The 24,655-nt window shown below is 27.8% G+C and overlaps 1 protein-coding gene across 1 annotated transcript; it reads right to left on the bottom strand.

Moving 5' to 3' along the window:
* Positions 1–541: 541 nt before the first annotated feature.
* On the bottom strand, positions 542–4,102 carry LOC125837055 (ras-related protein RABC2a-like). Its single transcript, XM_049516194.1, has 6 exons — positions 3,868–4,102; positions 2,639–2,707; positions 2,364–2,429; positions 2,097–2,221; positions 1,593–1,721; positions 542–991 (listed from the first exon to the last, which is right to left on the bottom strand). Exons 1-6 carry the CDS (start codon positions 4,022–4,024, stop codon positions 881–883), a joined length of 657 nt encoding a protein of 218 aa, XP_049372151.1. The 5' UTR covers positions 4,025–4,102; the 3' UTR covers positions 542–880.
* Positions 4,103–24,655: the final 20,553 nt, after the last annotated feature.

Here is a 24,655-nt window from a genome sequence, read left to right as displayed (position 1 = left end):
AAAACACCCCACCAAAAGTCCCACTTTGGGAAAAGCACTCCACCAAAGAGGATTTTATTCGTGAGCTCAAATCATAAACCTTTAATTAATCCTGAAGAATCACTTACTATTCCACCAAAAAAGATTTTATTCGCGAGATCAAATCTTAAACCTTTAATTATAATAATGAAAAAGTACTTCCTACTCTATCAATAAAAAGAATTTTATTCCCGAGCTCAAATCATAAACCTGTAATTAATAATGGAGAAGTACTTACTACTCCGTACTTTTTTTCAATGTACAACTTTTTACAACCACCAACGCAAAAGGTGATGTGTACGTAGTCTTCCATCTGTACCTCAACCTTCACATCCTTATTTTTGATAAACTTTCGACTTATGTCTAGCATATCAAAGCAGGTAAGAGAGAAATCCAATAGAGAAAATACAATAACCGAAACAAAGGAAACAACAGGCGTAATAACAAATCGAAGAATAAGAAAGTAGGAGAAATATTACTTACAACAAAAAAAAAAATTGTTTTGATACAAAACTTGTACATCTCTCCACAAGATGATGATATATATATATATATATATATTGTACATGTTTATATTGAACAACTTTCTTTAAGCCACAAAATTCATTTGGTACAAGTCCTGTTACATCTCCCCATGAGATAAAAGAGGCTTTCTAGCACCATTCTTGTAAAAGATTTTAGCAAATGAAAAAAAATAAATCTTTACATCTAAGTACACGAACGTAAAGCGAAAAAAAGAACAGTACCTTCACTAGATTGAACGATGAGCTTGTCGTCTGACTGCACATCCTTGTAACGAGCATCACGCTCCGTTCAAGAGTTTTCCTCTGAACTTCAGTATAGTTTAGCACAAGTATATCAACTAGGAGCAACAGTTTCCGCTACGTTGAGACTTCTGCACTTCTTTCTGTTTCAAGATTGGTTTTTTCACTACTGCAGAACCTTTCTCCACTAGACTTGGTACATCTAGTATCTGTAAGGGAAATTTGAGCAGTTTTAGCAAACATCAAGTGTACGGAATCACACGCTGCAACAACTAGCTCACGAATTTGATGAAGCAGCCAGAAGAGATCACACAGAATAGTTCAAAGCTCGTCTCTCCTGGCCGCTTCATCAAGTCTTAAGATACTTTGAACTATATACTATCAGAGACGCATAATGCTTCGAAAGTGAAATATTTGGCATAAGAACCAAACTAACAAAAAGCATAGTATGGTGTTCGTAATATCTCATATTTCAAACTTTCAGCAATTAACACCAGCTCAGAAGGTATATAGCTGTACAAAGAGTTGTTTCCCTGCATGTCGAAATAACTAGATACAATTCTACATAATTGTAAGGGTTGAGAAAAGTTGAAAGGGTATTGTAGACGTGTGTATTTACGTCTGAAATCTTATTAAAATATTATTGTGTTTTGTTGTCTACGAACAATTAGGGAAATTTTTTTCACTATCCCCTTTTTGTTTACCTCTTCCTGTGTATTGGCAAACCAAATATCTATACACGTGGCTACAAGAAACTACGATCAACTATATCTTTAACCATAGTGGAGAAAAAGCGCCTTTGAGGAGTACCTTAAGTGTGAGATCTTTAAAACATAGCTGCACGTTTTCTCTTGTCCTAGCGCTACATTCGAGAAATAAACAATTGTGCTCCTTTGCAAATGCCAGGCCTTCTTCTCTAGTTACAGCTCTTTCACTATCCTGAAATAAGTTATGTCAGCAAAATGAGCAAATTCACCGTAATTGAGCTTGAGATGAGAATACTCGAGCATGATTGATGGGACGGAAATCATAAGACAATTAAAGTGGCTTTAGCAATGTTTTTCGTCAAAAGCAAAGTGTGAAACACTTCAACTTCAACAAAAAATGACTGATTTGTCTAAGTGAACTAGTGGAGCTGTAACATGCATTGATCAGGTTCACAGACCGTGACTCGAGAATATAATATTTCACTCTTTTAGTAATTTTTTGCCAAGTCGTAAATAGGACATTTTTTTCAAATACAAATGAACCACCAATTTTCACATTTTGTTTCTCATCCTAGGTGAATTCAAACAATAAAATGAATGGATTAACCCAACATTCGACGTCATCATGATACAAGGATAAGATACACTCGAGATTCGTGGAGTAAGACTTTATATCCTTCGCCCAAGTTTCAGATAAGTTTGTAAAGGTCTCTCGCCTTGTTACATCATACACTAAGATTAGAAAAGATCAATATTAGACAACGTTAAAAATAGCAACTAGCAGTTCACTCCGCAGCAATGACACAAATTAAGCTCATATCTATCAATCATAAACTAATTCAGAAGGCAAGAGCAGTTATCTCTGATGTCTTACCTAGAATTATTCCATGAGCCCCTCGATAATATGAGCTTGTTAATGCCCCAAACCTCTCTTGTCCAGCTGCACAGAGATAACGGATACTCAAAACCCTTACTTGAAATTGCATAAAAGGGGAAATTGGCGACTTTTACGAAGAATAAGTTGAGTAACATGAAATTTATGTCGGTGCATTTTTCCGAAGAAGGCACACGCCTACCAATACTGAACAGATTGTACTGTATACAATTTCCTATATAAAATAGCATAACAGCAAAATTATGTTTTATTACCTGTATCCCAAATTGTTAATTTCAACCTCTTGCCGCCAACAGTTAACATCCTGATTTTGAAGTCTACACCTATATTTGTATTAAGAAATTCAACAAATAAGCAAAAAGAGTGGCGATTAGAACTCATAAACTTAACATCCTAAATCCGTTTCTGCCTTGATTCTTTCCACGGAAAAAAGGTAGTCTTACTAGTCTATACTTCCACTCATCATAATCCTAATAAAGAAAGATATAAAAGGTAAAGAAATTAAGAGCATCACAAGTACAGCAAATACATATAATACTTATTCTATTTCCATAAACAAGCGCAATTCAATCAATTTCCAGAGATAATTGATCATTAGAATGTCAAATATTTCAAAACAAATCAAGTTTGCCAAAAGAACTACTCCCTTTGTCAAACAATTTATGTTTGACCGAAAATTTATATATTTGTAAACTACATAAAAAGTAGTATAAATCACAATAATTGATAATTCAAAATGTTCAAAAGATCTATGAAAAATTAACGATCAAAGACAGATTTGTTTGAATTTCGAAATTCGAAAAGTGTCACATAAAATAGGACGGGGAGTAATACAAGTCCCATTCCCCGATAAAGTAACCTGAAGAAAACCATAGTGGAAATCAGGTGCAGAGCTATAGCTAGCTCTGCCTATGGTTTGGCCAAACTGGTATGCTACCGCTTTGGCTCAAACTCTATATTTGTATTTAAAAATTCCACATAATAACATAGGTAACTTTATTAAGAACCAATAAACAACGTTTTTCTAAAATCTAGAATCCATTAACTCAAAATTCTAGTCAACTCAAAATCCTAGCTCTGCCTATGATTCAGAATCCATCAACTCAAAATCCTAGCTCCACGCCTCCGCCTATAATCCAAAATCTATCAACTCAAAATCCTAGCTCCGCCTATAATCCAAAATCCTAGCTCGACTTATAATCCAAAATCCATCAACTCAAAATCCTAATTCCGCCTATGACACGAAAAATGATTAAACTTCAAACTCAACCAACCAAACAACAACAACAAACCCAGTATTATCCCACAAGTGGGGTCCACAGAGCACAGTTTGTACGCAGACCTTACCTCTACCCCTACCTTGTTATTCCAATCAACTCAACCAAACAAAAAGCACAAACACAACATATATCTAACAAAGATCAAAACTTTAAGTGAAAACAACAACAAATTTATAAAAAGGGTGTTTGAATTTTTTACTTACCAACAGTTGGAGAAAGATCTTGAAAAAGATGATGTGAAATAAAAGTGAGAAGAAGACTACTTTTTCCAACCCCAGAATCTCCAACAAGCAGAATCTTGAATGAATAATCATAGCTACTACTAAATCCAATTTTGTGATTCTTCCTTGTACCCATCATCAAGAAAACCTTAAAAACACTAATTTTTAAGTACACATACTTGAACACTTGATAAAAAAAAATCTCTTTTTTTCCTAAAAATCTCACAGTCAAAGTTCGGTGAAAACAAGAAAGAAAAAACCCAAATTAAAAAAAATAAAAATGAACAGTGGGTATTGAAATTTTTTCAATTATTATAAAAAAAATTGAATTTTTGAAAAAGAAAAAGAAGAATGAAACAAAAAAAAAATTAGTGTTGGCGGGTGAAATAGTAGCAGAATATTTAGGAGGACAAATGTTGTCTATTCATAGAGACATTTGTCAGAACATTTGTACACGCGCCAGCACAAGGGAGAAGTTGATCTTATTTATGGGACCGAACGATTGATATTCGATTGATATTTTTAAATTTAATATTAAGTAATTAAAAGTAGATTTTTTTTTATTTTAATTTGTTTGTTTTAATTTTATTGTAAAATTAATTAGTCCATTAAGGGTCTGTTTGGAAAGTCACCTGGTAATTGGAATTGGTGTAATTACTAGGATAGTAATTACCGGCCTAGTAATTACACTGACATGTTTGGTTGCCACAGCGTAATTACAGTGTAATTACACATGTTCTGTTTGGATGCACAATTGCAATCATAAAATTATAATAAATTTTTAAAATAAAAATTAATTATTTAAAATTTAAACTAGACAAATAAGAAACTTTATAAATGACATTAAATTAAATATTTAAGATATATATTCTTTTTTGAAAATATATTAATTAATAAACATATTTTCTGTAACTAATATTATGAAAAAATAATTGATTTATATTTTTTCAAATTAATATATTTCAATTGAATTGATCGTAACAACTAAAAGTATGAAGTTTCTACGAACATCGTGAAATGCATGTTTGATAAAAAGAATAATATATAAATAAAATGTCATAAATTATTAAATGTTTGACAAAAATATAATTTATCAACTCTAATTAAAAAATGACGTGCAATGTAGATTCAATATTACTAAACAAATGAAACTGAAAATATAACATAAGTTATAAATTCAAAACAAAAATTTTAACATAATACTCTTATAACAAATTTCAACATAGCAATAAATACGATTTAGTTTTAGTTTTTCTTAATAAAGAAAACGTAAGTCTATAACTTACTTAACAATAAATTATATTGTAATTTAAAAATTAGAATATAATAAAATTATGCTAATGGAAAAATAAGCATGACATAAAGAAATAGATAATACGAAAAAATTACATAGAATCACGTAAGGTAAGGCTGAGAATAAGAAGAAAATGAAATATAATAATATAAAATAAAAATAAAAATTTACAATTTTTTAGAATAATAAAATTAAAAAAAGAACTTAAAATAATAGAAGTAAAAAAAATTAAAACAAAAAAAAAATAGAAATTAAAAAAATAAAATAAAAAGTAATCAGGTAGTAATTACACAATGTAATTACCAGCAATTTACAGCCTCTGCCTGTGAATTGTAGAGTGTAATTACCCGTGCCAATTACACCAATTACCTGTTGACCAAGTAATTACGTGTCGTTCCAAACAGGAGAAGACAGTGTAATTACACCAATTACACAAAATCCAATTATCAGGGTGTCCTTCCAAACAGGCCCTAAGAAAAAATGCTTCTTTCGTTTTTTTTTATAATTTTTAAATTTGAACTTTTCGTGTGTCATGTTTAAGAGTTAAGACAGTAAAATTAAATAATAATTTGATATAATTTACTTAACTTTAATTTGAAACTATAAAATTCAAAAGTCTTGTTATTTACTTTCTTAAATTTTTGTGTCAAATTAAAATCAGATAAATAAATTAAAATAACGTGTCACGACCCAAAAATGGACGTGATGGCACTCGTCTTATCCCACCAAGACAAGTCAGCCTAACACTCACCCATTACAATAAAATGCGGAAATTTCATAATTAACTTAAAAATACCCCCAAAATCTGGTTGTCACGTGCACAAGCCTCTAAAGTATTACAATTGAATCAAAAGGAAAATACAAGTCTCATATGACATTGTTTCTAGAGTAGAACAAGATCATAAACAGGAGTAAGAAGGATCGCTGAGAAGACAAACAGCTACCTCACAAATCTCCAGAAGCCTCGAAAAAGAAGAGAATAACAAATACCACAAAAATCCAGGCTCGTAACCTACAAAAATTTGTAGAAGCAAGGGGTGAGTACCAAACCACACGGTACTCAGCAAGTAAACCTCTAAACACGAGCTAAGGGGATAGAATACAAGTACTCCTTACACCCCAATCGAACCTTCACAAATACAATCTGTACAAAACCAGTCCAACCTAACAGTTCACAATTTACAAGCACATATCTCAACAACAACATTCTAACAATCATATATTCTTAACAACAAGCTCAATATTCATCAGTCATAAGTTCCATAGAAAGGCACTCACAAGATCAGCAACACACAAGATCAAGTTCACCAATAATAAAGAAGTGTAATGCAATGCCAAGTATAGTGATGCATGTCTGACTTAATGATACACACCCACTGTCTCTCAGTCCGGGACCCATGGGGGACATATCTGTCCATGCATCCATCGCGGCGCGCGATACGACCCTCGATAATAGTAACCATCGCGGCGTGCGATACGTCCCTCGAAATATAGTATCCATCGCGGCGCGCGATACGTCCCTCGAAATGGTACATCCTCTTTATTTTCTTATTCTTTCTCAATGCACATAACACTTGTCACAACCATGACTCAGAACAATGCAAATGACATGTTCGCACAAATAATGAAGAGATGACCATTTTCATAACATTGCATAATTCACAACAACACAATCAGGATACAACATCAACAATGATTCAACAAGCTTTTCAAACAATTCTCAACACATCACACAAACAATTGATCACATTGCCTTTTATTATCCCTTTCTCATCATTAGAATTAATCAATGTGGACAAGTCCACCCATCACCAAGCCTCATTACCCTAAACACATATTACAAGGAAATACATGAATTCCATACACTTAACAAGGGTTTAGAAATCCACTTGCCTTAATTAATTGAACAATCACTCTGGGTCTCGAGTCTTCCCATCTCGTTGAACTTCCAACTCAAAGCAATCTATTCAAATAAGTAACCACGATAAGATTCTGAATATATACTAACAACACTCATATTGCTATGTGTTTAGCCTGACCCAAAAATTCACCCAAGTTTATAATAAAATTTCTAAATCTTGATTCCAACCAATAGGTCAAATCTCATATTTCCTGAATTTCAAGTCTAGGGTTAAATCATAATTTCTCTAAACATAACAACCCTAATAGTTTTCATATAATATAATACACTCAATATTTAATAATAATAATAATAATAAATAATTAATTAAAATACATCCCAACGTCAAGTTACTATATCAGTAACTTAAGTCTAAGAAACTCAATTTGTAGATTGTGAATTCAATGTCAAAATACTTGTAATTATTAAATCATTAGTAAGTATAGGATCATCCAATCATTATCTAATGATTACATCCATATGGCAATGAAGGTATTTGTTCCTCCAAGTAAAATAAATACACATTAGAATAGGTATATCCATTCCCACTTGCAATTCAATTATACATACTTTCCACTTACGACCCCACTTTAATTCACAATAACAATGATATGTTCTTACCCATATATACAAATACAAAAAATTCAGGCAATGATGATGATTACATTACCTGAACAGAAGGTCACTTAATGTTCTCTTCGTCACCTTCGGTTACAGATTTTAGCCGCAACTGATTTTTTTTGCCCTTTCGTGCTCGACTAAAAATATAATATTAATTACCTTTAACTCTGATTTATTTAATTTTCTTACATGGGCTAAGTGGTATAGGATATTACTTATATTCTGGACTTGGCCCATTAATCACCCACTAATAAAACTTCATTATTTAATAAATACCACCAACTAAATAATCGAAATTATCGAATAGTATAAAATTCTCAAACCAACTTCACCAACAAGTCAAAAATAACTCGAGACAACTATCGAGAGGGGTAAAATGGTAATTTTGTGAAAATTTTCAAAAATGACCTTCCGGGTCATTACATAACGAGAGTGCTAAATGGTACCAAACTTTTTAGATTTTATATAATATAATAAAATTTCGATCAAGATTCGATTTTATAATTCAATAAAATAAGTTGCCCTCTATTTTTAAAATATATATATACATTTTGTTGTTATTTCTTGTTTGTCTTCTTTTGTTTGAAAGTTTTCCACGTTTCCGTGCATTCATATGCAATATTTTACGTATTAAAAAACATTTCCGTAATGGTAGTGTTTTTCCATATGATTTGACTAATCATGAAAGTTATAAATTTCCTTATAGATAAATGTAAATAATATTAAAAGAATAGTTGAAATTTAGTGTGTCCATATGGAGTAATGTTGAATTTCTTGTCATATTTCGAAATCTAAGTTATAAAATATTCTTGTAAATAGTAAATTTATTATCGTTTGAAACGTAAAATAAAAATATAATGTATGGACAACTAATTCCGACAATAAGGGGTGATAAAGATGAAAAATATAATAAACTCTTTTGCTGAAATTTTATTTATTTTGAAGATTTTTTTCTTAAAAAAAAGTAATTTGTATTTGATTAATCAATTCAAATGTTTGACACGGAGATTTATCAAAAATAATAAATCTACTTTTAAAGTAAGGATAATATTTATGTATATTTTATCCTCTTTCAAATTCAATTTTGTAAAACTACGTGTTTATATTATTGACGTTGTCACCTCAAATAGTACTTTTTAAAAAATTATAGACAAATATAAAAGCACAAATAAAGTCAAAAAAATTGAGGATGTCGATACTATAGATATAGTTAGCACTCCCTCCCTCTCATAATATTTGTCGCATGCTTTAGAAAAATATCAATTCAAAGGACTATTTAATTATTATTTTGTTGACTATTTTGCCATTATTTATATTTAAAGATATAATTTTTTTATTGAATATTTATTTTATTTATGTGTCAGAATCAAAATGTTTATAACTTTGAAAAACAATTATTGCATTAAGTGTAAAATGGCAATAGAATAAATAATTTTGTCTTAAGTTTTTTAAAATAGCAATTCATGTTTTAAAATAATTTTTTTAGCAAGGACCATAAATATTTCTACTATATTATAAAAGGCAGTTAACCTGCTCAAGCAAGCAGCTTGAGGGTGTTTTTGTAATTTTAATATTTTTAGCATTTTTCATTGGCTTGATTTGTACATCTGCTATCAAAATTAATTTGCTATTTTTAATTGTAAAGACAATTTTATCCTTTGTAGGTCAAGTCTATTTTTGTGATGAATCACTTTGTTGTCCGCATACATGATTGCCAAGTGTTGCTAGAATGGACTTTCTTCTCTAAATCAAATTAAAGTTAATTGAATAAAGATTTAACTTTAGTATTAGTTGAAATTTTCACTTAATTGTTTTAGTAAATTCAAATAAAAATCGCATTATATCATTTTGATGGTATTTTATTTGTCTTATTTTTTTTTTAAAAATGATCATATACTTAAAATTATATTTAAATTATCATAAAATACAATAACTAATAACTTAATATATCCACGTGTGTATTTAAATATATTATGTAAAAAGTACTATTTATCATAATAACTGACAATTTATATCATTTACAAAAAAAATATAAAAAAAATTGATCGATTCTCAAAATTCCATCATTGTTACATAAATTGCGACATAGGTTAACTGCCTATTATAACATAATTTATCTATGTTGACCTGCTGCTTGCTTGAGCAGGTTAATTGTCTTTTATAATATAGTAGAATAACATTTTATAATAACGTAAAAAGTAATATAAACTACAATAAATATTATTTGAAGTACTTAATTATATTAAAAAATTATTTAGCCTTTTAAATTACATAAGTGTCACATAAATTAAAACAAAAAAAAGTAATATATATTGGGCTCGTGCTAGCACGGACTCCTAATATCAAGTTTTAAGATAAGAGGTACAAGATCTCATTATGTTATCTCAATTAGAAACTAAGCCTAAGATCAATTATCATATTAGTTGCCAATTAAACCAAACCCAAGCTGTTGTTTATTCAGATGATCTCATTGAATATTTTTAGTTAACCAACAAAATTGTTAGTTGCCTCGTTGGTTGGGTGTGTGTGACTATATATATATATACTAGATATTGGGTGCCCGCACCAGCACGGGCTTTGCGTATATTTTTTTTGTCTCAATTTATGTAATACAAATGGAATTTGAAGAGTCAACTAAATTTTTTGTATGTGTTTTTTTTTAAAAATATTTTAAATTGTTAATTTATAGTGATTTATAGTACCTTTTATGACATTTTCAAATAATATATATTACTTCTTCTGTTCCATTTTACGCGACACAAGTGATTTTAGGAAAGTCGACTAAATTTCTTATATGATTCTCACATATTTTTAGTTGTTATTTTACTCTGATTCCTAGTACTTTTTACGTTAATTTCAAACAATATATGTTACTTTTTTTGTTTCGATATGGAATTAGAGAGTTAATCAAATTTTCTATATGGTTTTTAACTTCTTTTTTTTTTAAAAATAAATCTTAAATTGTTACTTTGTGATTTTAAGCTCTTTTTTTGGTAATAAATGCAATTGTCAAATATATAACAAATAAAAAAGAAGAAAAAAAAAAGTACTAAAGTTTTCAAATAATTATATTTCTATTAAAATGTTCAAATCTTTAAAAGTCCACTTATACGCACAAATTAATATAAGGAAGACAAAAGAATTTTTTAAAATATATTTGTGGAAGCTCTTTCTAACAATTGCATATATATATATATATATATATATATATATATATATATATATATATATATATATATATTTCATTTTTAAAATATGATCCCCTTCGTTTCGATTTATATGAACTTATTTTTATTTCATTTTAAAAAGATAATAACCTTTAAATTTTAATTCTTTTTGTATAGCATATTTAAGATCACAAAATTAAAAAATATTTTAATATATTTGATATATACCACAAAATTTAAATGTACATATAAATTTTAATTTTAATTGATTTCCACCAAATATTATACTTGATATATAATTATTAAGAGCTAAATGTAATTATAATTTATTTACTTTCACGTAAAAGAGATGTATCATTTTTGAACATATCCACTAGCTTAAGAGAAGAGTGAGACTCTAATTAATGGGGAGAGCGATTTTAAAAATTTAAATTTACAGAAAGAATAAATTAATTTGGAATTTCTTATGCAAATTATGTGGGTTATTAATATTTTGTATTGGTTGAGAGAGAGATTTTTTAAGTTCCTAATTATTGTAATTTATAGTATTTTTTATGTATATTTGAGGTTATTAGTTTTTTGTGATTTATAGTACTTTTTGCGCATCATTTTTAAATAATATATGTTATTCATGTTCTAATTCACGTTAATAATCATAAATATTTTCAGTTGTTAATTTATTGTGGATTCTAGAACTTTTGATGTCATTTTCAAATAATATATGATACTTATTTTATTTTAATTAGCCAACCAAATTTCCAATATGATTTAAAAATATTTTCGGTCGCTAATTATCATTCTAAATAAGTGAGAGTTATTTAGTCCGACGAAAACAATGAAAAATTCTATCATGTGACAATGATAGAATTTTAAGAATCAACTAAATCTTTTTAGAAAATTTAATTTCTTTCTACTATATTTTGTAGCTAAAATATAATAAATGAATTAATTAAATTTCAAAATGTTAAATTTTCAAGGAAGAAATAAAGTGGGAAAAAATAAAAAAGAAACTGTGAGGAACAAATAAAGAAGGAAATGAGAATTGTTAATGGGCAATTGGATAACAAAAAGAAAAATTGAAAAACGTGAAATAGGCAGAAACAAGGGCCCACATTTTTCGGCTTGAGGTAAAGCCAAAGGAAAAGATGGGTGGACTTTTAAGCTGACTTACGTGGCGATTTTTCATTGGACTTTTAAGTTGACCTACGTGGCGGTTTTTCATTGTTTTCGTCAGATATATATATATATATATATTATATTAGACTTGTACGATTAATCAATCAAGTTTCGAAAATTTACTTTATGAGAATTTTAAAATTTTGTAGGGAGGAACACTTGTCATGTGTGGTAAAAAAATCAAATAAATGTCTTGTCTTGTCACTCAATATGTCGAGTTACTTTAACATGGTTCTCTCACATGCCTTGGTAGATTCCACTTGTTCATTTTTGTCGATTTAGGGTACATTTAGTTCATCAGAAAATTGCCTAACTCTCAATTCGAAGTTTTTTTCCGAAAATTTCAATCTTATTGACTATAATAACAATCATGATTATAAACAACCTCATAACTATGTATAATAGGATAGTATACCTGCTCTCTCGCGATCCCTATGCCATTTTTGGTTAAAAATTCAAACAAATGTCTTGTTTTGTCACAGTAATCAAAATAATGGGGTCAATCATTAAGATGTTACCATGATTATAATATGTTTAATGGAAAATGGAGAACATATTAATAAAATCCTCTCCATCATTATTAGTGGAAAATTTCAAATTTATTGAAAGTTTTGTTGGCAATCTAATCAATAATATAATTGGCTGATATATTTGCATGGTCCATTTGGGGTGTCTATCAATTTGGATCCTAATAATAATAATTACACTTTAGCACTCCTGGTTTAATTATCAACCTGTTTTTTTCTAATTAAAAATATTAGGACTCTATGACTGCCACTTAAATGATAAATGAAATGCTAAATACCTAAACAATCTCTTAATTACAATGTTACCCTTTTGATACTTTGAGTTTTTAATAAATTTTGAATTTAGTCCTCGTGAATTATTGTGATATATGATTAAGCATATTTAACATTTAATTACTCGAAACATGTACTTATAATTCCTTTGCTTATGAATATTCATAAATTTACCATGATAATCAATCGTTTCATAACTTGATTACATGTGTTGCATTAAGTTTGAATTTTACTTCATATTTGATAGTAATAAAGTTCTAAAATAGTCTAATTATAACATGCTTAATTAGACTTTACGAGAACTAAAATCAAAATTTACCAATACTAAGGGACCAAATGTGCTATTAAAATTCATTCATTGTTAATCTAGCAATTATAATGTACTAATTCAAGGATTAAAATGTGTTTTATTTACTCTCTTTAAGAAAAAATTGTTTAATTCAAGAATCAAGAGTGTTCATTTTAGTTATTTCAGTCCATGTAAATTAATCCACAAATATATTTTATTTACCTTATATTTCATGATAAAAATGTTATAAATACTGATCCCTTCATAATGCACGTATATATTTCTTCTGCAGACAACAACAATGACAATCAAACGATTGTATTGCGAACGGTGAATATACTTCCTTCGTCCCAAAATACTTTATCGCTTTAATATGTAAAAAAAAAAAAGATGGGCAAATATAGTAAACTATTTCTAACTAAACTTTCATATTGAAGAACAACTTCTTTTTAGTAGTGTTAAGTAATAAATAAGTGTAACTTAATAAATAATATCTTATATTTATTATTTTTCTTAATGGACGTGAAATGAGCTAAATCGACACTTATTTTGAAACGAAAAAAGTATCTCAATATCAAAATACTAATCAAATATTATATTGCTAATGATGAATTTTATACTAATATTAATTTTAATACCTTATACTTCCGATCAAACGATTAACGATCCATTAATCATTTTCATTCCAATTGTTGATTCAAAGTTAAAAAGGTGGAATTTTACTTCAAATTTGAGGGTCCTATGTTCTTTTCTTTGACCTACTTTAATTTAAATTATCTTATTTGATTGATGTCACAATTGTCGTCCCTATATGGCCAACTACCTCCAGCCATTTATTGCCAAATAAATCACTACATTGACACAAATTTTAGTATCTTTAATCCAAATTAATTATAACCAATTATGATTCAACAGGATTTATTAGTGTCGTTTAAGTAACGGAATATAATACATAATGATAATGCCAAGTTACAAGATTATGGCATCTATTAATGGTAGGGATAGTTTATGAAGCGAGTTAAGATTTTGGATTTAAATTTTAGTTGATGATAAAACAAATCAATGATTTTTTTAATATCTATCCCTATTTTAATTTGATAACACAGTTATTCGATATTTATATTAATCAGAGGTATAGACGTACACCTCGTAAAAGTTAGTTGGGTTGATAATTTGATACCTATAATACATATTTTAATAGGAGGTAGCAAGTACCTCGTAAAATTAATAGCTTTTATCACAATTTTAGATGACAGTTTTTTTTTTTTTTTGGCAATAGTATCACCAATCTTCAAAGTCTACATCAACTAGTTTATTTGGATTGTTCAAACAAGATAGTTTGATTGAGAATTTCAACTTTATGAAACAAATAGCTATGAATTGATGGAGGGGTCCTAGTGAAAGGGTATGTGGAGGAAGATGAATTAGTTGTTAAAGAATTTGGAACATGATTTACGATACAAAACGTTAGAACTAAAACTTTGATACCATGAAAAAGATTATAAAACAATATTGATTGTGAAAATATAACTCTTTATATTTTTCAGGCTCCACACCAGAGAAGAGTCATTTCATATCAACAGTTATGATATCTCGAAAAGGATCGAAAGAACTTATATTCTCTTTCTTACCTCTATATGTGAGGCAATGACTTTATTATATAATCATATTTTCTCTATTTAAATTGAGATTGAACTCTACAATTCCTATCTTAGCAATATAACTAATCCTAGATTAATTAGGCGCTAAGTAAATGGAAGTAGTGAAATCAATTTGACATCAAGTTATCAACTTTTATAATCATGTATTTATGGCAAAATGAAACTGTAATCAATCAAAAGTGCAAGATTAATTGTGCACCTTGACACTAAGATAATAGTAAACATGTTACCAACACGGGTTGTGGTGCAGTGGTAGGACTGCTCCACCCTCAATCAGAGGTCTCGGGTTGGAACCCTGGGTATGGAGAAAAAAAATTTGGGAGCGTCATCCTTGAATGTAATCTATAGTGGGCGATCCAGATTTAGTCGATGCTCCAATATACTCCTGACACCCGATAGGAAATAAAAAATCATTTATCAACATATTTCAACTTAGCCGTAAGAAATTAAGAATTATTTTTAATCTATGAGATTATATGTGACATTTGGAGGACATTTCTTTAATTATCAGAACACTGAGATTTAATTAGAATCGTTTTTTTGCCTAGAGAAGTGAAAAATACTTCTAATGTAATGATGAAAAATGTTGAATTTTCACACTTTAGCTAACTTAAAAAGTCATCTTCAAATAATTAATTTGTCTAGCATTTAATGAAACTTTTTTAACATTGTAAAGTTTGTTTTATTCTTTAGGTAGTTTCATAGTAATATTTATCTAATCATGGTTAATGTTCCATCAAATGAACTTATTTAAATGTAACAAGCCAATTTTTTTTGAATTTTGTAACAGAAAAGTCACTCAACTGGTGAAAATAATGTATCAAAGTCATCATTTTTTTTTATCACACAAAATAAACTTTTAGCTCGAAAATGTACAAACGTAACATAAAATATTTAAAGTTAAAAGATAATTTTTTTAAAAATAAAATTTAATTATTTTAATCAATATAAAACGATCCGACCCGATATACCGCAACTGGCCCATTTGCAAACAATTGAACACTCACAGGCCCAGCCCACTTTTTGAGTCCATAAAATTTGGGCCTAATGAGAGCTTTTCTCGGGTTAAGGGCAAGCTTAATGGGTTCTAGTAAAAAGGGTCATTTTCAATTTTATCCCTGTTTTGTGTTGATCTTTAATTTATCATTCTCGTAATAAATAGAGTAAATTATTTGTGGGACATAAGATTATATTTTCATATCATAATATTCCATAAGTTATATTCAGGCATGACTTCAGTTTCTATTTAAAAGACAAAATTTAAAGACTAACACATTTGAAGAAACAAACGTGTAATTTTATGTAGCTTAAGTGAGTTAGAAAAAAAGTTATAAGTTTTTCCTTTTTTAGATTATCTGATATTTGAAACCTATTAACCCGATTCTTTAGATTTGTATGGTATAGTATTCATTGAAGTGTGAAAATGTTTCCTTAAGAATTTCATTCCATTCTCAAAAATCGAATCCAAAATCTTTTAAGAAAATTCATAGTAATTTACTCTATAATATGACTCACTTTTGGCACATCTTATCTTTCCTAAACAAATTGTTTAAACCCTAATAAAAAAATCCTAGATAAGTGTATGGAGTTTAGAGATCATTTTGTAGGGCGTACAAAAATAGTATAAAATAAATATATTTGTTATATATTAGAGTTAGTCAGGACCTTAATACGCACACCAATAATAATCAAATAAAATTATTTTCTTAGTCTATTTTAAGATGATGTTACTTGAGGGGCATGGCACCTCAATTTTGGACCAGTCAAAGGGTGGCAGTGTGGTGTGATTATTTAATGTGGCTCCACTAATTAATTAATTAAGTTCCACTTTGAGGGGCAAAATATTATTTTTATTTTTAAATAATAAAATCTAAAATATATACTACCTCTATTTGTTTGCTTGAGCAAGAAGAGAAGACGTGGACAAAAAAAAAGTTGTTTTTATCTAATATGCTCTTTACTTTATTGTTGACTAAACTTGTTGCCTAAAAAGTACCTATATATTTCTATTATGTTCATTCAAACCCTTTTTTATTTTCAAACCTTTTTTCCTTTTCCTCAACTTTCTCCTTTTCTACTTTTTCCTCCATATTTTATGTAAATATTCATGACCAAAGTGCTAACTTTGTCTTTTGGATGCAGTTGTAGAACTGCTCCATTTTTAATCTGAGGTTTCAGATTCAAATTTTAAGGAATGAAGAAAATTTTATTGAAAGCGTCGCTTCTAAATGAGTTCTGCAATGTGCAATCCGAATTTTGTCGGAGTTAGGTGGGAAATCAAACAAAAAAATCATGAAAAAAGAAAATTAAAAAGATTGGAGTATATATGAACGTTTATTATATTTAATTTTTGAGATAATTCTCAATTTAGGAACATTTAGTGCTAAAGTCAATGAAGATAGTTAATTTTTTATCTTATAGATTAAGGACGGATATTTTATTAGAGGTTTCTAGTCTATTTTTGTATGATTATTTTTTTGCACTAGCATTTGTTTACAACAATTAGTTATTATTTTTAGCAGATTACTAATTATAAATTAATATTCATGAATAATTTGATTGTGTGATATTTTTTACAAAATTAGATTTCTTTTCTTATAATGTTATACTTTTATTTATCAATAATATATATTTTTGGAGTATCTAGAATATAACGTTAATTTAGGCTTTGTTTGGTTTTTATTCTTTTTTGGTGCTTTTGATTTCTTCCTTTTTGTTGTTTTCCTTGTATTAGATTCTTTCTAACCTTTAAAAACTTGTTATTTTCATGGAAGATTTTTGCTAAGTGATGGGGATATTGTATTTTCGTGTTATCACCTTTCACTGAGAGCACTATTTTGGAAACTTGTCACACAATTTTTTTTATAAAAAAAATGAATTAATATTAGCCACTTGAAATTAAATACGTCTAGAAATTGAATTTCCTTTTTGAGATTTTAAGGATTTGGAATTATATTTTGTGTTTGACAAGTAACTTTTGTTGCTAATAAAATATTGAGTCCCCTAGTTATTTGTAGGTAAATAAAAACAAAAAAAATATTTATTTATTAGTTTAAATAGTGAAGTGATAAAAAGACATGGACTATAAGAGTCTATTATACGCAGGCTTACCCTACATTCTTGCAAGAAGTTATTTTCAAAGTTTGAAGACGTGACTTGGTGATCATATGACAATAACTTTACCAGTAACCGTTATATCAAAATTTCACTTTAAAATAGTGAAGTGAAAATGTAAAAAAAAAAAAGTATAATTACACTAATATTCCTATAACATCATTCAATTTTGGATCACTTCCTGTATTTTAATATCAAATACTTACGCCCCATTCCAAGTACTATGGAAATCTTATCCTTACCCCTAAACTATGTGTATTGAAATATAATTATCAAAAATAAATTAGAATTATATATTATCTATTTATTTATTTATTTATTTATTTAATAGGGGTGCTTAGTGCAATTAACTCCCAAGATTAAAAGAATCTTTAGGTGTATAATTTGGAGAGTTTTGATATTTGGTTCTGGCCAAGAAAGATTTAAATGATTGATATAATTAAACATGCAAATAAAATTAAATTAACGTGTTAAATATAAAACAAGTCAACTAATTGCAAGTTACGTATTTGTATTTTCATTCTCCTCTTCTAAAATCAGCTCAATTATCTTCTTAGCTTTTTTATATAAAATTTGGCTTTCTTACCATTTGTACAGTTTAAATGATTACAGTTTAAAAGACTTTTTAGATTGAACTTGTATTAAAATATGTCGTTATATTTGTATGGTCATATAACACTTTTGAAATTTGCATGTATCTCAACATAACACTTGTGTCACTAGTAAAACTTCTCATTAAAATAATAAAATGAGAAGTTTATAGTGTTGAAGAATCCTACTTTGGGCTCTTACACGATGAATGATCTCTTTATATGATTTGGATAATTTTCACCTCTTAAACGAATATAGGGATTGAATTAAGTTCAATGGCTAATTATGATCTTGTCCCCCTCTGCACCTCAACTACTCTTAAATTATCCACGATCCATCTTTTCGTCCTTAGAGGTATATATTTACGAAGATGGGTTACTGATTTCTTACAAGGTGAATATATATACGTATGTTCTATTTATATTATAGGAGCGATCCTTACATCTTAAATAGATTTTGTGATTTAGATAAATTTGGTATTCATTTTTTACCTAGAGTTAGATGTTTTCAAATGGGATAAGGGTCTGAAATATATCTGAATTTTGACTGAAATTGTTGTTACGATACCAAACTTTGGAAATGACCTTTTACCCCCTTGTACTATTAATAGTGTATTTTAAAGGTATATATGTGCCCACGTAGATATAAAAAATATTGCATAATTATAAATAGTAATGTGTCCACGTGGGCACATATACACCTTTAAAATACACTATTAAATAGTCCAGAGGGTAAAAAATACGGTATTAAAGTCTGGGGGTAATAGGTCCTCATTAAAGTTTGGTGTCGTAACAACAATTTCGGCTAAAGTTAAGATATTTTTCATATCCTTATCTCTTTTCAAATAAAATATTATATACTAATTAAAAAAAATCACCAAATAACGTCATATACAAGGAAATAACAAGGTTCTAAACTAAAAAGGACAAAAGTAAAATGAAATGAATAATATTTGTTAAAAATAATTAATAATTATAAATTTTATTCAACATGAAAGGCAAACAAAAAGCCGAAAAATATTTTTTCATCTTATCGTTCGATATTCATTTTAGGATTGATTTTTAAAAAGTACTATTAATCTTGTTTTAAGAAAAAAATAATATTTTTGGGAGTTTGGGATGTGTAACAATTAATGGAAGAAACACGAGGCATAAGAATGAGAGGTTTCTTAACGGATGGGCAAAAAGGGGTTTACTTTACTTGCACTTCTTTACTACTTGTATACTTTATTATTCTCTCACACACACACCAATGTCCTTCATTTTATTCATATTCACACTTTACTATATTATTGGTGGCGTAGCTGTGTTGATTCAAGAGTGATCACTCAAATATCTTACGTTAAAAATTATATTAAAATTTTGAATATTTTGAATATTATTTTTAATTTCATCAGCTTATACTATTACTTTCCTCATCTCAAATTATCTGTCGCAGTTTTTAAAAATAATGTCTGAATCATATGTAGTTTAGAAGCTTAAGGATAAGATTATTTTTTAATTTTATTTCTAATAGTAATTATTTTTAAAGATTATAAATACTTCAATAGAGTAAATATTTTATGAAGATAAATTTATCTTAATGTATAATAAGGTCATATGTAGTTTAGAAGCTTAAGGATAAGATTATTTTTTAATTTTATCTTTAGTAGTAATTATTCATAAAAATTATAAATACTTCAATAAATATTTTATGAAGATAAATTTATCTTAATGTATAATAAGGTCCTAATTAATATTTTTTTTATAAACGTATAAAAAAGAAAAAAATGATAGATAATTTAACATCGAGGGATTATCAATGATTGGGTTACATTGATTTTATTCCTTTCACCAAACATTTTAAAATTCACATCTTCATTTATTTATTAAAAATACTACTACTAAAGTTTTTGTATCTGTGGGTCCCTGTGTATTCTTGCAGAAGTCACTTTGACCAACAAATAAAAAACAATTGATCATGCAAATGTCACTTTCAGGAAAAATCCAAAAACTCTCTCTTAAATTATAAAGTTTATGTTTTGGTTATTTTTTAATTAAAAAAACTAATAAGGTATTGTTTGAGTGACAAGGAAATCATGAGTACAATAATCAATAATTTAGCGCCTAAAACTAGTAATCTTAATAATCTCATATAGTATATATATATATATATATATTGATTTTATACGATCCATCAAAGATTGTAATAGGATGTACATGATTTATTCATTTTTAACAAGAATTTTTAGGTTTAAGTTTAAGTATAAGAAAAATCACTACTCTCTTTTATACAAGCAAGCTTTCATTCATTTCTTTAATTAGATAATGTGATTTTGATATTAGTATTTTCATACAACGTTGACAATTAGTTATACAGACGCAAAAGGCTTATGCATGGTTGGTGGAAAACAATCATACGAAAGTTGGTTGTTATGCCTCACATCGTCCTTCTTGAACATCTCAGGAAAGGCGCGTCGTGTGCAAGACAAGTCATATGTTACATGCATTTTTTTTATTGATTTAGCTTGACCTAAGTATAACATACCAGAGAGATTTGCACAAAAATAATTTTTTTGAAAGAAACCATTAATTAAGCTTTAACTTAGTTAAATTTATTTATTTTGCGCAAATGGATTCATAACCAACATTAGGTAGTAAAATCTTGATAAACTATCAAAATCTCAAATTGATGGACACACCTTGTCTTGTAACATGAATCACTAGATATTTCTAACCAAATCTTAATAGATCATTATAATATGGCCACAAATCTTATTAGGTCTCAATTGATAGACAAAACTTGCCTTGCCATAAATCTTGGCTTCTTGAGGAATCACCATAATTTGTTTTTGTAGCCAAATTTTGATGAAGCGATAACGATAGACCTGATAAAGGACATACTAACATGAATGAATAAAGAAGAATGACTAACATACTTCTAGATCATTATGCTTTCGGAAAAAAATAAAACAAATGATACTTAAAGCAAATTACACATTAAAAAAAATCTTGTCTTTATATTGCAAAAATGGATTCGCAACCAACATTTGTAGCCACAAATCTTATTAGGTCTCAATTGATAGGCAAAACTTGTCATACCACAAATCCTGACTTCTAGAGGGATCACCATAATTTATATTTGCAGCCAACTTCTAATGAAGGACATACTAATAAGGATGTATAAAAGAAAATAACTGACATACTTTTAGATTATCATGCTTTCAAAAAAGTCAGATAAATGATAGTTAAAGGTAAATCACATATCGAAAAGAGAAAAAGGACTTGATAGATTGAAACATACTTTCTTATAATACATTAACATAATCTAGTAGACAAATTCATGAGTTCTATGGGGCAATAAACTATTTTTAAAAAAAAAGATTTTATCAATGTTAAATGTAAATTAAAAGTAGAAAAAAAAAAGTATAGTAGAAATGAATCATGATGCCAGCTGACTTAAAATGGACTATATGCACCAATTAATTGTGGCCGTATTTCTCACATGATTTTGAACTGAATTGGGCCCTCTAAACTATTTATTTTTAAAAAAATTATTTGAATTGTCTTCTTCTGGTAAATAGTTTTGTTTTTTTCTTTCTTTTTCTATTTGTTGAATAATACTTGGTTAACTTTTTAAAGCTTTAGAATAACTTGTCAAAATTTGACAAAACATGTCATTCCTTCAAAAGAAAAAAATAATTTTTTTTGGTAATTAGAAAATTTATTAATCACCAAAATAGTAGTTACAAGCTAAGCCAGCAACACTCTACTGGCTATCTCACTAAAGCAGTAAACAAAACAACATCATATTCTAAAAACTAGATTTATCGAGGAAGAGTAAAAGAAAAAGAAAGAAAGAAGAAAAAAATAATTGTCATAATGAAAGCCTGTATATACTCTGTGGAGTATTTATTAAATTAATGAAAGATAATATCAACCACAAAAAGAAAAAAAGTATAGTTGAAATGATTATTTTTATTATATACATTTTAATAACTTGCCATGCAAATCATATACAATCAATCAACTTTATCTAGGTGGGTAATGATTGAATTGTGTTGCTTCAAAAATCATACCTATAAAATTACAATAAATATCCTATGTAAATTTTATATGTAGGGTCTTGAAAAATAGAATATAAGAAGATTTTATCTTTATCTTTATTTTATCTTTTATGAGGAAGAAATTGACTTGAAAGAAAAGAGAAGAATTTGAAGCAACTTATAATTTTTTTTGTTATATAGTATAATATTTTCTGTTTAATTCTAAATAATTTTAAAACTTTGTCCCAATGTGTACTTTTTTTTTTTTTGAAAATTGATTGCCTAAACACCTCCCAATTTTCTACTTAATTTCTAGACCAAAGTTTTTTTTAGGGTTTAGTGACTAATGGTTGCAACGGGACTTCTTTAGAGAAAAAAGAACTTGCATTAGTTTGTTTTTTTGAAGGAGTTATTTTCTATTAGTATGTTATTATCAATTTTGGTGTATTTCATATGTTTGAAGGTCCTATTGATACAAAGTGATTTAGAAAGAGCCTTCTTTATCGATGATGATTGGTCATGATATCTATAGCTTTGATTTTTTTTAGCCAAATTCTGATTTTGTTTTGTTTATGCAGATCGTCGCGCCTAATTGACTTGACCCTTTTTCTACCCCATAAATTCTAACTTTGTTTTGTTTTGTACCATCGCTTGAATGAAGATACTCAATCCACATAGCCATGCATTAAGTGAATTAAATATTTATGAAGTTATATAACTTTTATGTTCCAACTCTAATAAATCATTCCTAATAACATAACTTTTTGTTAGAAAAAGAATCCATGGAAGGGAAAATAATAAGAGCTTGGTGCCATTCTCAAGAAACCTAGACAGTTTTAACACGCAAATACTTATACATAATTTTAATAATTAAAATAGGTGAAAATGCTTTTTAATTATAATTATATATAAAATGATACATGTCTATAAAAGATATTCCAAATGTATATGAAAGATCTGTTGGAATTTATGGGCTTTATATATATTGTGTAATTATTATAATACATAGGTATGTTATTAGTAATCATTGCTATCTTAAAAAGGTTGATTCAGAACAATAGTAAGGTTTAAAATTAAATGAATCTAAAGGATACTTCATAAAGTATGACGTCTTTTATATATTAGTTATGATGATTGTTAAATTAGAAATACATAAAATATGTGCATATATGTATAAATAGGGTTATGATCTCGAAATCACGTGATGTTTTTTTAGTTTTCTATCCTTGTAAATAACAATACTATTTGCATCTTTACTTGGAAGATCATTAATCTGTTTTCAATGAATTTAGAACGATTCTACTTTCAGTATTACTTTCTTGATGATTTGATATGACATATAAATGTTTTTAAAAAAATGACGTATTTCATCTTTTTAAGTTCTGGTTCTCTCTATATCGTATTTATTATAATTGTGCAATGGTAGATAAACATTTTACTTCCAAACCACACACAATTAATCTTTAAAACCTAAAAATCCCAACCAAACTCTTTTAACATATAGTAGGAAATAAAAAAGCTTAAACTGTCCCTCTCCCAACTAAAAAGGCTTTTGAAAAATGTCATTTTGTGAAACCACCTAGAGCCTTCTTCCAAAAGTAAACAAAAAAAAACAAAAATAGAAAAAGAAAAACAGACACAAAACAAAATAAAAAGTGAAGTTAACGTGAAGAACTTCACTTCTTTTATTTATTTCATTTCTTCTCATATATTTTATATTTACTTAATTAGTCATTTTTATGATAAAAATTAGTTAAACATAGAGTATGATAAGGTTAACATCGAGATTTATAGTTTAATAATTACTCGTATTTTATTTGTTTCAATTTATTTGACTTGATTCAGAATAAATTAATTAATATTTGATATAAATTCAAATATAATTTGTCTTCAATATATTTTGATTATAAGTGTTAACTAAGTGAGATGTTCTTTTGATTTTCCACAAGATATTTTATACTTTCTTTAGCACTCAACTAATCAAAATTTGTGTTGAAAAATATTACTTTAAACACAACTACATTGTATCTTTATTAGGAGAATGATAAGCAACAAAAATAGAATTCGGAGTGCTAGTTAAGAAATTTATTTTGAAAAAAGAGTATCTCAAGAACTACAAAAAAAGATTAAAAA

This window comes from Solanum verrucosum, unplaced genomic scaffold, assembly GCF_900185275.1.
Source record: "Solanum verrucosum unplaced genomic scaffold, falcon-dt-bn FXZP01000165.1, whole genome shotgun sequence".
In the NCBI taxonomy this organism is placed as follows: domain Eukaryota; kingdom Viridiplantae; phylum Streptophyta; class Magnoliopsida; order Solanales; family Solanaceae; genus Solanum; species Solanum verrucosum.
Note: the sequence above shows the minus strand (reverse complement) of the source record. Positions and strands in the feature narration are given on the sequence as shown.

Bases quoted from the DNA above. Each gene is read 5' to 3' on its own strand.
- LOC125837055 (XM_049516194.1), bottom strand. From the start codon at position 4,024: ATGATGGGTACAAGGAAGAATCACAAAATTGGATTTAGTAGTAGCTAT. The intron at 2,708-3,867 runs GTAAGTAAAAAA...ATACAAATATAG, and splicing joins AGATCTTTCTCCAACTGTTG to GTGTAGACTTCAAAATCAGG. The intron at 2,222-2,363 runs GTAAGACATCAG...TTCTAATCTTAG, and splicing joins GGCTCATGGAATAATTCTAG to TGTATGATGTAACAAGGCGA.